The 14,429-nt window shown below is 39.2% G+C and overlaps 1 protein-coding gene across 1 annotated transcript in view; it reads left to right on the plus strand.

Annotated features, from left to right (window-relative positions):
- Positions 1–14,429, plus strand: part of LOC145999204 (meiosis inhibitor protein 1-like) — a 242,625-nt gene that overhangs the window by 13,050 nt on the left and 215,146 nt on the right. Inside the window, exon 4 of the mRNA XM_083136137.1 lies at positions 6,181–6,254. Within this exon, the coding sequence (XP_082992263.1) occupies positions 6,181–6,254 (74 nt within the window). The remainder of the gene's footprint in view (positions 1–6,180; positions 6,255–14,429) is intronic.

The following is a 14,429-nucleotide window of genomic DNA, read 5'->3' on the forward strand; positions in this document are numbered from 1 at the left end:
GGGCTTACGAAATCCATTACAGCTACTCCTTGACCAAAATAGAAGAGAAAGCTGTGGAAGAAGGGCTTAAGAGGCCTGTTGAATTAACTACTTTCCATAGCACGCCCAAAGTTAAAGCTCATGTTCCAGACATTCCTGTCGTTTCCTTACTCGATACTGGGAGCGAGACTTCGTTGTTAAATTTCAACATTTGGATGGAACTACTTGAGAAGTACAGGGGAATGAAACTACAGAAGGATCCAGAAATTCGAATAGTTGGAGTAACCGGTTCGAATCGGATAAGGATTTGTGGAAGGAGGAATATTAACATCAAACTTAGAGACCAGGAGTTGAACACTGAAGTATTTGTGATAAAGAAGTTAGGTGTTGATGTTTTACTGGGCATGCCGTTCCTGAAGCCCTATGGAGCCAATATCTGTTTGCTGGAAAACGAGTTGACTTTACAAAGTAGCTGCACTCCGCTCACTGTTAATATAGATTACGACGCAGGCAAGGAAGCCAGAGTGGAGTGGAGTGCCAGTGAAGATAAAATTAGGGAAAAGGTTGAAGAAAGTCAATTCTTGTCCAAGAGTGAACAGGATATAGTTTGTTCCATTTGCTTATGAAATATCACCACGTATTTTCAGAAAGACCTGGCTGTGCTAAAGACGTTCAGTGTGAGATATGGTTGAAGGATTTAGAACCAGTGTTTAGGAAGCCTTATCCGACCCCTGTTGTCAAGCGTGAAGCTTTAGAAAAGGAGCTAAATCTATGGAAGGAATGGGGAGTCAGTCAACCTCCGAATTCTGCCTATTTGAATCCTTTAATTGTAGTGGATAAAACTCAAGGACAAGTACGCCCATGCATTGATTTTCGCCAACTCAACAACAAAATGATAGTTCCGAGGAGTTCCGTCGAACCCACCAATGAGTCTCTGCAAAGCTTCCGAGGATCCAGATACTTTTCCAGCTTGGATCTCGCGTCCGGTTATCTTCAGGTAAAAATACACCCTGATCATAGAAAATACACCGCTTTTTCTTATCGAGGCCGCTTATATGAATGTTCTCGGATGCCTTTTGGACTTTCCAATGCGGTCATCACTTTTGTCTCAGTCATGCACAAATATTTTGGTTCAGAGAGTGAGAGGTATCTGACCATATATATCTGGATGATTTACTTATTCATTCCAAGACGCTTCAAAAGCATTTACAGCATTTACAATTGGTCATAGAACGATTGAGAGAATGTGGAATGACCATTAAATTAAGAAAATGTGAATTAGATGGTGAAAGGTCGTCCCTTGAGGTAAACAGAGAATTTATCCACACCGTACACAATCGCAAGACACTCCAGTTCATGAATTGAATAGTTCCGCTTTATTAGCAAATCCTGAAATAAACTTACTACGCCAGTTGACAAGTCCTAGACACTTTCGCAAGTCTTTCCGACACTTAGGCACAGGAAACTTTATAATTGCATCATTCTTTTTCGGATCGGACCTTACTCCGTCACCAGATACTATATGTCCGAGGTAACACACCTCACTCTCTGCAAATTCACACTTCTTCAGTTTGATTGTCATCCCAACTTCTGTTAAACGATTTAACACAAACTCCAAATGAGATAGATGCGTTTTGAAATCAGGGCTATGGTTCAGAATATCGTCGAAGTACACTGTTAGAAAGTCAGAAGTTTCTGGTTAAAGATTTGATGCATAATATACCCAAAAACACTAGGGGCGTTTGGAAGTTCATAGGGCATCTTCAGAAATTCGAATAAGCGTCCACGACCAGAAAAGGCTGTATATTTTCGACACTCTGGCTCAATGTTTACCTGTAGGTATCCACAGGAAAGGTCTGCACAAGTGAAATATTAAAACCATTAAATTGACGGATTGCTTCAACAATTGGAGGTACGTGATTTCGAGGCGCAATGATATTAGAGTTCAAAAACCTTAAATCTAATACTGGTCTAACTGATCCGTCAGGCTTGTCTACTACATGTACAGTATTTAAATATGGTGAGACAGTTTCTTGAATAACTCCCCACTGCTTCCATTGTTCTAATTATTTGTTGATTGCAGCACGTTTAGCGATGGGAATCGGATAAGGCTTCCGAAATACAGGAATTTGATCAATTAAATTTATTTCACATTCCAGTCCTTTGACCGTTCCTAGTCTGTCAGAAAACGTCGGTTGATATTTTAAAATTAAATCTAACAGTTCCGTTCGTTCTGAAAAACTCAAAGTAATACTTTCATCGACCTTGCACGACCTCACTAGCCATCCAGTTGTCATACTGAACATGGTGCACAGCCTTCCTTTGCTCATTTGCATTCACGTTATAAACTATATTCTTAGACAAGGATGATTCATCATCAAGGCGAAGTATCAGCTGATTGATTTGAAAGTCCACATTAGCCTTGTAGTCATGCAGGAACGGAACTCCTAAAAACATATCTGCCGGAATGTTTTTAATCACAAAAATGTCCACTTGAACTTCCTGTCCATCAAATGATATAGTAAGTTTACGTTTTCCACACACACGTACGTGCTGTTTTCCTGTAAAGTCTGTCAGCCTAACTTGTGGTTCCTGTGTAATTGTCATAACACTGAATTTCTGCACTAAACGTTCCCAAATTTCATAATTTAACAAGGATACTTCGGTTCCTGTGTCGATGACACAAGATACCGGACGTTCAGCGATGTTACTACGAACGATCGGAGTGGTGCTATTTGAAGATAAATTTTCAATTTTAAATACGGCACCTCGGATCACAGCCTTTTCGGTTTCAGTTAAATCAATCGTCGTGGTCACACCAAAAGTTCTCGAATCAAGGGCTCCTCAAGATGCCCTTGCCCAACACGGAGCTGATCAATTAAGCAAGGTGAGAGTTTTCCGCAGAATTCCCACCTGCCTGATTGATCCAGTAGTAGTTTCGAGTCATTTATGGCCTGTTGCTGTTCGTGACTTAACGGTGGCTCGTCAGTGTTTGTTTCAGCGTTCACCATCGTGGTATGACGGGGAGAGTTCGATCTTGACCATTGGTAGCTCGGCCTGTATCGCTGTCGTCGACGAGCAGGTGGTGTCCATTGCCTCGTTCTTTCTGACCGCTCATCTGTTTGAGATGTCCGGTTCTGTTGATTCTGCCGTCGTCGAGAAGAATTGTACGGATGAATGAATTCTGGTTTTGATTGTTAGAAGGGTTATTTTGTCTTACCAACCTAACTTACGAAAGTTAGAGTCTTCCTGTCGTCGTACGCGAGACGTGTTGTCATACGTTTGCCAACCCATCGGTTCTTCACACACTTCATAACTTTTAAGAAATGTTGTCAGGTCACGAATGTTCCTCGGGGCGTTGGCAAGGCACAGATGTCGCACTCGAAAAGGGAGCTGTTCGATTATCAAAGTCACCACTTCATTTTCCCGTAAACTGTCAGACAGGTTCTTGAAAGCAGCGTAGGTACTCCAGGCATAGCTTTCCATGGACGAATTAGTTTGCCTAGAATAATTACGCCGTTGCAAAGCAGCAAGTTGTCGTTGTTTAGCTGTGCAAACTGTGCCCGGAACTGTTCACAAAAGTCCTCATAGTTTCGGAACTGGTCACGGTTCGCGGAAAGCCAATGTTCAACCGTTCCCACAAAGATTCGTGACAGCAAACCTACTCGACACTCATAAGGTACATGCATTAGGCGAAAGCTAAGGTTTAGGTTTGTCAGATATTTTTCCACTGAGTACGCTTCAATGTTTCCGTCAAATTTTGGTAACTGATTTATGTCTGTCATGCGTGGCAAACGAAGATTCCACTCTCTTAAAGGGGCACTATCCGAATCGGACACTTCATCACTTACTCGTCGTACGTCAACGTCGTACTGTCCAACACGAACTGTCTCTCGAGCAGGTACAACGGACTCGCGCACAGAAGGTCGATGATCTCTCTGAATGTGCAAGGACTGCTGTTACACGTATATTCATGCAGTGTGACGGGGCGACGAGGTAATGTGGTGGCCCATGTTTTCGCCTACTGGACGGGTAACAGTTTCCTCTTGAACAACTAAATTTGTCACACGCTGCCGAAGGTCTGCAATGTCGTTTTGTAGGTTCGTGTGGGTCTCCGTCACAGTCTCTTGTAGTTGGGTCCGCAGACCAGAAATGTCTTGCGAAAGTTCGGTCACTTGATCCTTCAACACGCCTACATCAGACTCAAGGACAGTCTGCTTGGACACTAGACCCTGTTGTGCCTCTTCGACTTTGTCAATACGTTCAGATGTTAGCTGTATTTGAACAAGAAGGGCAGTCAGTTGCATAATGTCACCAAGCTTTCCCGCTATCTGTTCATTACTCTCCCTTTGTTTTTCCGATAATGCGGTGACGAACTGTTCTTGTCGCTCACGTCCCTGAGTTAACTGCTCACGTTCTTTTTGTTCCATGGCAGTGACGAACTGTTCTTGTCGTTGCCGGTCTCTCTTTTCCCGATCACGTTCCTGAGCTAACCTGGCCTCTTCCCGATTACGTTCTTTCATTTCCCGCTCACGTTCTTTCTGTTCCATGGCGGTGACGAACTGTTCTTGTCGTTGCCGGTCTCTCTCTTGCCGATCACGTTCCTGAGCCATCCTCTCACGTTCCTTTTCAACAATGGCAGCAATCATCTGATCCTGTCTCTCCATGACGGCCTTTATCCAATCCGGGATCACTGGCACGGTGCCTATCACAGGTTCCACCGGCCGCATTCTCTGTTCAAAGCACGTTTGACACAGCAACTCCTTGTCATTCTCGCCGACCACAGTCTCTGCTCGTGCCACACACCCAGTGTGGAATAAATTGTCACAATTTTGACATCGGTATCCAGATTCTTCTGTCCAAGTAATGCTGCAACACGCCGCTGTCGTCTCCTGTACTCCGTTGCGTGATTGGCTCCTTAGGTTTTTCCTATCCATCTTCTGAGAAAGTGGCATGAATTTTGGGAGGACACAAAACACTCGGGACCACTGGGAAGCACTTCACACAATGGCGATGTGGCACCAAAAACTTGCTACGTCCCGTAGCGATGCACTTCACAAGTACACTTACTTTGTAAGCTCAGCAGAACATGATATGGACATCTCCGGGTTCGGGCTGAGATACAATGTTCCTTCACCTTTGATCTACTGGTGAAGTTCCGTGACGGTATCGTGGGTGTTCTCCTATTCCTGCTCTGAACTAAGTATAACGGCTTTTAAATAAAGAAAACCGCAGTCCATTCTAATCTGGCTTTATTAGAATATTAAACGCACTCGTATACTACGTAATAAAACATAAAGAGACAATTCCGACCGTTATCCGTGCGAGATACGTACGCGAAAACGCCCGCGATGCGAAACAGCTCTTGCTTCGCGAGATCTCACCGAAAAACTGTTAGGCGTTCTCTGGGAGACGGTTACACCTTCCCACTGCTACAGTGGTCCAGACACAACAACTTTTATATTACCAGAAATTGGATATATTTGAACAGTAAAATATTATAAGTATACATTCATCTGGCACAGTGAATTTTTATATGCCGTGGCAACAATGCAAGCAGGAACGCGTGATCTTCTACTAGGCAAAAGAATTTAAACAAATCAACAATGCAATTTGAAATAATGCGGAATAGAATAGCATCTGCCAAAAACATGAACTACAAATGAATATAAGGAATTTGACTAAGAAATTAATAACTTTGGCTTCAATTCACTGATCAAAATGAAACTTATAACACTCCTTAGAACAATTAGAAACGAATCAAACTATTGCTATTGAGTATATTAAATTTGCTTAAATTTTCCGTTATTTATACTTATAGATATATCAGTGTATAATGTTAACGATTATAAAGGCGGCCATATTGGAAAATTGGCTGTAGACATCAATAAAATATTTATGAATATATATATATATATATATATATATATATGAATTATTAATTGTATAATACGTGAAACTATAATAAGCATGAGATAATAATATAAGATATAATAATATTCGTATAATAATAATAATAATATAAAACCACGAAGTAGGTAATGGCCAACTCAGGGTTATTACAACATGTACCAATTTATCTCATAATTTACACAATGACACTTAGCAAAACACAATACTATGTATGTCTGCATATTAAATTCATAAGTTTAACAAGTAATGAGCCCTATTGTAAATTAATACATTTCACTTTTCTTCCAGTGATGGCATATTTATGTGATGGATGGAGAAGCGAAGAGCTAATAAGTCACACTGTCCAGTTCTGCCTGAATGTGGTAAGTAATATTTCCGTTAACTGTGGCTAATAATTCATTAACTTAGTTCAAACCAACTCCTGGTTGATTTTTCTTATTAATACATTCAGTAAACGGATTCAACTCTGTGAATATCCTTAGAGTGAACTTATCAGTTCTCAAGTTAATATTTTTGGAGTGTAGGTGGAGTAACTGCTAACCTCCAATGCGAAAATTCTTCATAGTTTTATTTATACGAGGCGCGTACTGAAAGTAATGAGCAACAATTTTTCAAAAATCAGAATCCATCAATACACTCGAACGTAGCAAATTATCGCAAAATACAGACTTTACTGAACGCGTCGAGGTAGTGGGACGTCATTAGCTTCTATCGCGTGATTGCAGGCAGTTGTTTCAAAATGCTGTGATTAAATTCCCTTTCTTAAAGATGGAATTCCTGCTGCTGAAATTCAGAATAGCCTTCAGCGTGCGTATGGAGATGTATGCATGGGTGCTAGCAGTGTTAAATCATGGGTAAAACATTTTAAAGATGGAAGCACGAGCATCAACGATATATTGTGTAAAAAAGTAATTGGGAAGGTGAACTTAAATATTTTTACTGTGGGAACAATATCATAGACCACACAGAAAAAGAACGAAGAGCAAAACACAAGCAACTGATAAGAAATTGTTAGCAACTTGGAAGGTAGACAAGGAAATGAGGACATCAGAAGGAAGGCACAAGTTGAAACGCTATCAACCGGAATAGCGAAGTGCAGATAAAAATGCTATGGATGTATATAAAGAGAATAAATTATGAACTATTACATCCCCAAAATTGTTGTTTTGCAATGAAGAGCAAGAGCAAGAACTGGGTAAGTAAAGTCGTGAAAGTTGTGGGGAAAAGTAGTTGAAACTTGTCATAACTGCCAAGAAGAAATCTAAGAATGAAGTAGCTAGATAGAGAGAATAAAGAACAGCCTAACGGAAAAGGTGGAGACTTAGATCAGATGAAAAAGGAAGATACGTAAAAGACAGAATATGCTTCTCAGAGGGCTATTTACGAAACGACAAGTTTTGCAGGATCTCTCTCAAGGGGTTTTTGAAGTGAGGAGGGCAGGGGTCACAGACCTGTCCTCAATAATTCAGAAAAATACTTTTCTTCATATATATATATACATACATACTATATATATATATATATATATATATATATATATATAATAAATATGTAATATGTTAATTGTTAAAAATCTGCTGGCAGAGATATTTTCTTTTAGTCTTTCCCCTGTATACCAATCAAGAAATAGTAATCAATTTCCTCGTAAAATGTAGACTTGCTTGGAATATATCTGGACGGTTTATGTATAACTTAGCAATCATTCCAATTCAATATATTTTAAGAACATGGTTTCTCTGAAGTCTAAAGTAAACTCGTATATAACTCTCTAAACATATAATTTTATGTTTGTGGATCATAAACTCAGTATTATTTACGTGCTACAAATTGTACCCATGTACCAAATTATTAGAAACTATATTAGTTCACTACAAAGTGTGGTCACTTATAATAATGCAGACACTACATTGATTGACCACAAACACCCCCGAGAATACCAATGATTTCGATTTGTACTGCTATTATTAAAACTGTTTTGCTCAACTCCCTCGCGTGTGCACGTTTGAAGATATTCGATTCGTTATAAGATTTTAATTCCTACTGGCCAAACCTCTTTGCATCTCCTGGTTTTGGGACAGGCACTTGTGAACCGAAACGCAGTATTTTGCTCTCGATGCTTGAGTCATGCAGGATACGTATTCGCTCCAAGGTTGTTCGATACGCAGCAAAGCCTTCTAACTTCAGTCTTGCCGGCTTGCAATCCAGAATTTCTCAAGCAGATCACACCAGCCTGTCTGAATTTCTAAATTTAAACAGACAAACAAGTTGCAATGCTTTTGCGACAGGACTGCTACCCTGAACGACGCCTGAGTTTAATCCGGGCAACTTGTTTACTTTTCGTGTTGAAGGTTCTGAAGCTGCTCTCAAGGTGCTTTCGGAATTGTTGCAAATAGTTGAATTATTTCCTTATTTTTTATTCATTGATTTACTGAATTCCAAACTTTGGGGGCGTCATCACTGAGGCTATTTTGCACCCGTCACATTACACGGGATCCAGCTCTTTACCATAACTAAAATATAACCCCTTACACCCCTCCTTATTTTCTTTATACAATATGAAGTACAAATACAATTATCTTGTTGTACACCGAGTGTAATGTATGAAACTTCCTGAAAAATTGTGGAAACTATAACTTAACGAGGAACATAAAGATTTGGAAGAGTTAAAAGTTGTGGATATTGTAAGAAGGTCAAAGAGATTGGTTTGGTATGTAACTCAATAGCAGAAAATTAGTACGTAGTGCCAAAGAACCAAAATTTTTACATATATTTTCAGAAAGTTACAATTTTGAATTTAGCGTGTGTTTATTATTTAGTTAGATTTAATTTGATTTGATTTATTTTACTTCGCTTCTTGTGCCAATTTTGACTAATTTGCGAAGATGGGGATGAGTGAGATATGATGAAATTGATGAATGGACGCTAACAAACATCCATGCCCAGGCCAGGATTCGAACCCGGGACCTCTGGCGTCATAGCGCGGTGTGCTAACCACTTTTTTTTTTTTTTACAAAGGAAATGCTCCCTACACGGAGGTATCCCCCACCATTCACACTTTTTCTCATTTTACACTTTTCAATTTTTTTACAGTTTCTCAGTTTCTTATCATCTGGACAAACACAAATACCCATGCCTTACCCGGGACTCGAACCCGGAACCCCTGGCGTTGTAGCGCGCTCTGCTAATCACTCCGCCACGGGGCCGGCTATTATTTAGTTAGAGCATTCACGACTTAATTGTAAATATTTCTAGATGTGCCATTCTCCATTCACTGCAAGATCGAAGTTAATGTAAACAAAACCATGCGATTTCTAAGAAATAATTTATTTCTTACGTGTTGGTTCTGGTGTTATTTTGCCCATGAATATATTAGTCGTGGCCGTACAGCTTACAATATAAGGTTCGACAACTTCAACATAGCAGCTATGTTGAGTGATATGACTTTATCACATGTACTGCATTCTTACCCGCAATATTTCTGCATAGCTGCAATATAAATAACTTTCTTACAGCGGCAGATAATAACCTCTCAATGCATTTCTTCCTCAGGAAGTGTGGGTGGTGACAAAGAGCTTTAGCTTACAGTGGGACAGTAGCGTACGCAGGATTTCGTCAAGGGGGGGGTTATTTCTAAAACTTTCTCCAAATTCACATTACCTTTGATTTATTATACTTTAATTAAATAATAATAATCACAATTAATTAATAATACTTGTAATTAATTAATTAACTGAATTACTACTAATAATACCACTACTACTATTATGTAGTAGAGATCTACATAAATATACCATTTATGGAAACAATAGAAATAAATTACTTTCTAATCATTCAATTTTTATCAAATCCTGGGAGCATTTTCTTGTTTTTGTTTTTTGTCTGGTCAACGAGGTGAGACATTTTAAGGGTGAAGAAAATCCATAAAACAAGAAAATATATTAAAATAAATTGAAATAATTAAAGTATGGAACTCATCCAAGAAGCTGCGGTGGTCTGGTCGGTAGAGCATCTGAGAATCACGCGGGAGATCCGGATTCGATTCCCGAAATTGGTTGGAATTTTTCCGGCTTCTTCCCCGCATAAATGTCCCCGATAATTCACATCTGGATTGTCTCACTGTTCTTACCAACAAAACATTTTCCAATAGTTAAGCTTATTGTCGTTTGAATAATTGTCTAGTCAACAAGGTGAGACATTTTAAAGAGAGACAGTCAAACGTGCTGCGGTAAATAATACAATGGGAAGGCAGACTGGTGACTGTATTCTTGTCCGCCTAGCCTTTGTCTATACATTAGCCTCTAACAACGAACCAAGAACTTTCTTTAGTTAATTCTCATTGTTCACACAAAAAAAATACATGTTCGTTGAACACTGGCCGATGGTTAGAGGCACATACTTTTGATAAATAAAAAAGCAAAATTTCAGTATAAAAACAGAGTCAATTTCGGGTTCAAAAGCTGTAAATAAAATGAAATTTCGCTGTTATTGCGGTGAAAAAGCGGTATATAAAATTACATTTTGGTTTTAAAAATGTGAATATAATCCCAAATCCCAGATAGCATGTAAGTTAACTGCAAGTTAAACCGACATTCGATTTAACTTGCAGTTAACTTACGTGCTATCTGGAATTTGATTTAAAAACTGCACTATTACACAAAATAAACATATCCCTTCTAATAGCACATTAAATCATTACCAGAATATTAAGTTTATTCCTGTATAAAGGATTCCATTTTTGCTTTTGAAATATTTACAGCAAAATTAATCAATTTTCTGTGAATTGCATAACACACAGGATACTTCAGACTTCAGAAAGTGTCGCGTCGGTATATAAACGGTAAATTTCGTGTTTAAGAGTCTATTTCGCATTTTGCCGGTCATTTCGCATCATTTCGTGACAAAACAGGGTAGGAAAATGCACCTCACACCTTTCAGAAACCTTAAAAATTAACATTGCAATGTGTTATTTCAAATTTCGTTTTCTTTTTGTCAAAAACGAAATATGCATGCCTCTACCGATGATGCTACAGCCCCTACCAAAATTTTGAGAAAATCAGAATTTTCAAATAAAAATCCGTTAAGAACATTAAAAAATCAAAATGTGTAAATACGAAACCTCTTTTAAAGTGAGTCCCGATTACCATTTTTGTCTTTGAATACAATTTTAATAGACTGAAAAGCTCCAAAAATACGAAATATTTTATTATGCATCCTGCCCTCCAAAACGAAGCCATGTGTTATCCACATTTACTATTCCGGCCCCTCCCCCCCAAAAAAACATTTTATTTCTCTTTTAAATCATAGTTACCCTCATATTTCACTTTCAAGAACTTGTGCTTATTTTCAAGGCATCACTCTGAAAGACGCGTGTGCTTGGAATGCTGTGCTTTTCTCCTGCTACATGGAAAAAAAAATTCAAATTATTATTATTATTATTAGTGGTGGTAGTAGTAGTAGTATATGTAGTAATAGTAATAGTATTGTCCCAGATCTTTGACTGTGGTAAATTGGCCATTTAAAATTTTTTCCACAGCATTTTTCATAATATTTCACAAGCTCAAGGGGGGGGTTTTAACCCCGTAACCCCCCCTTGCGTACGCCACTGCAGTGGGATCCAAACTATAAGATTCTTTGATTACAAAGCGATATCATGGCGATAATAAATGGGTGTCTGGAAGGGAGAAGTAAAGACGGCCGGAACATGGAGCTGACCACATCACCTTCACCTTCACCAACGGTGCAAATCGAGAATGTGTAGGTTCCTACCTCCACATCCCCCAAACGTGCAGGCCTATTACGAAAATTCCCTTTGTGCTTTAACTACTTTAACTATCCTGCTATGGATAGATTAATAGGTGGCATCATCACTTTTGCTGTTTCATATAAAATGATCACTTTGGAAATACATGGGAAAAATACAACAAATAGGAGATAAACTTATCTTTTCTCTACATTGAGCCTTCATATTTTACAGTAATCTACATAACATGGCAGGGTATATTAATGGTGAGGTGGGGGGGGGGGGTTGGATCAGGCAAGTCAATTTTCTGTCTAATCGAGGTAGTGATGTCATTTCCTGCCGTGGTGATGCTGTGCTGGACCTTACAACACGCTTTCTTTCGTTTCATACATTGCAACTGACATTTGTCGAAGTGTATGTTTTTGTACATTTTCAATTTACATGTTCAGTAACGTTTTGTAAAATTAAAATACAATTTTTGGAGTTTGAGGAATGTTGATTTACCTGTTTTTCCTCTCACCCTTCAAATGTGAATTACGTATTATTTGTTTTTCGAATTCTTGTGTATCGTTGTGTCATGACTGCACTTCTGATATGTTCTTCCCATTTGGTACTTTACATTTCAGACGTAATAGTGACGTATCTTGTTGTGAAATTTGGTGATGTGTATGAAACGTCACATGGAGCGTAAGGGGTGACTTCACGAGGCACTAAATCTCACTTCCACGTAGTACACCCTGGGCTACATTGTTGTAAACCAAAGAGGCTCTGGCGTCTAGACACACAGTATAATTCTCTGTGGTGATTGTGTTGTGTTGTGTCCTGTTCATGTGTGTTTCTGGTTGTCTTTTCGTCAAGTTTACCTTATCACCATCAGCGTGTGAACGAGGGGGAAGGGGACAGTATCCCTATAATATTTTCACTTACAAATTCAGCGTAGAGCCATTTTACAGCAGTTAAGAGGTAAAGCATTTTCAAGCTATGAGGGAAGGGTACTGGTTTTTAAAGAACACTGGGTGTGTCAGTGACAAAGTGGAGGTGATTAAAAGTGTAGTACGAACTGAATGAAGACGAACATCGTAGGATAGGATATTTTTGTAAGACTGCAGAGGTTCATTCTAATGTTGGAGAAAACAGTATTTCGCGTGTTCTCTAATATTTGTGCATTCAGTTCGCAGGCGGGCGTGCAGTGAAAAGTGGATTCGGACTTTCTATCTTGGCAGGTAGACTTCAGTTCAATTCCGCTTCAGAAGTATGACATGTATTATATTACATTAAATGTACACTGTACACAGGAATAGGATTTTTTGGGAGTCCGGACCAATCCTAAACACGCCCCTTTTTTGTACGCATCAGTACAGAGTTTGTAAATCAGTGAGATGGAATGTAGTTTTTTTTCCTCTGACTGTAATTTCATTATGCTTATCACCATTCATTCACGTTCTCGAAATTAACCAAAGTGGCAGTGCTACGTAAAGTAACAGCCAAATGAATCAATCAATGGAAAGCTACACAAGCACAGGAACCTAAAAGTGCCAGATGCCAAACTACCAGGTAGGCCTGGCCGTATTCAAACATACCGTGAAGTAATTCTATAGTTTCAGGAATCTCTGGAGCAAGGCGGCGAATAACGGTTGAGAAGGCGGGAAAGCGAGTGGGCGGAAGAAAGCAGTATGCGCTGCTGAAGAAGGGTTACTAGCTGCAGCCACGTTTTCCTCTCCATACACGCCCATCCCTTCTTACATGTTCATTGGTCGAGCCCTCTGGGCGAAGACGACTTGTTTTCGTTCGTTTGCTACAGGGATTCCAGAGACAGAGTGTAGTCAGTTATTATGTTCACCAGACTAGATGATAGTGATATACAGGGTGTTCATAAAGTCCCGGTACCATTACAATGTACATTATGAACAGCCTGTATATGTATGTAACATAAATGTGTGCGTCCCTTCGTCAATTTCATCACAGCATCGCTCATCATCATTTTCGCGATTAGCCAAAATCGCAGAAAAGAGATGGAACATTAACCAAATGAATATTCTTATTAATCATGTTCACCCCGAGCTCCCAATAGTTCTCTGGCGATGCCATTGCACTGTAGGAAATGGTATTAACAGCGACAGTGGTGCCAGAAGATCCACACCACATTTTCGTCAAAGTGGTATTAAAACAACACGACAGATTGTTTCAATCAACGCCGTTTGAAGATAAATGTCCAAATAACACATACAGATCGTTGCAATGAACGTTGACCAAAATGCTGCTTAGACCTCCTATAACACTATTAAGCCTTGTTTCCATGATTGTGAAAAACTAAATATGCTGACCAAGGCAGTAATTTATTTTATTAAAAACATAAACTAAACGTAACGTTTCAACCTTCTAGCAAGGTCTTCTTCAGACTTGATACAGAGTCTGAAGAAGACCTTGCTAGAAGGTTGAAACGTTACGTTTAGTTTATGTTTTTAATAAAATAAATTACTGCCTTGGTCAGCATATTTAGTTTTTCACAATTAGACCTCCTGTGAAGATTTTTCACATATTTTTTCAGTATGAAAAGAAACGTGCGCCCCGTACTTTTGGTTACTGTACATGCACCCATAACGATTACGCATTAGACTTCTACATCGTTCCTGGAAATATGGTTAGGTGTTGCACGGATGTGAGCTATTGCTCCGAGGAACGTAGACACGCAGGTTGGCGACCTCTCGCGAGTTGAGAAATCCCGACGTCCCGGGGAAGCTCCAAGTTTAGTTTAGGGTAAGCAACTCTTCTTATCTCTTTTGTCCTCGCCTTGGCA

The sequence above is a fragment of the Lepisma saccharinum genome, chromosome 15, assembly GCF_977018435.1.
Source record: "Lepisma saccharinum chromosome 15, izLepSacc3.1, whole genome shotgun sequence".
In the NCBI taxonomy this organism is placed as follows: Eukaryota; Metazoa; Arthropoda; class Insecta; order Zygentoma; family Lepismatidae; genus Lepisma; species Lepisma saccharinum.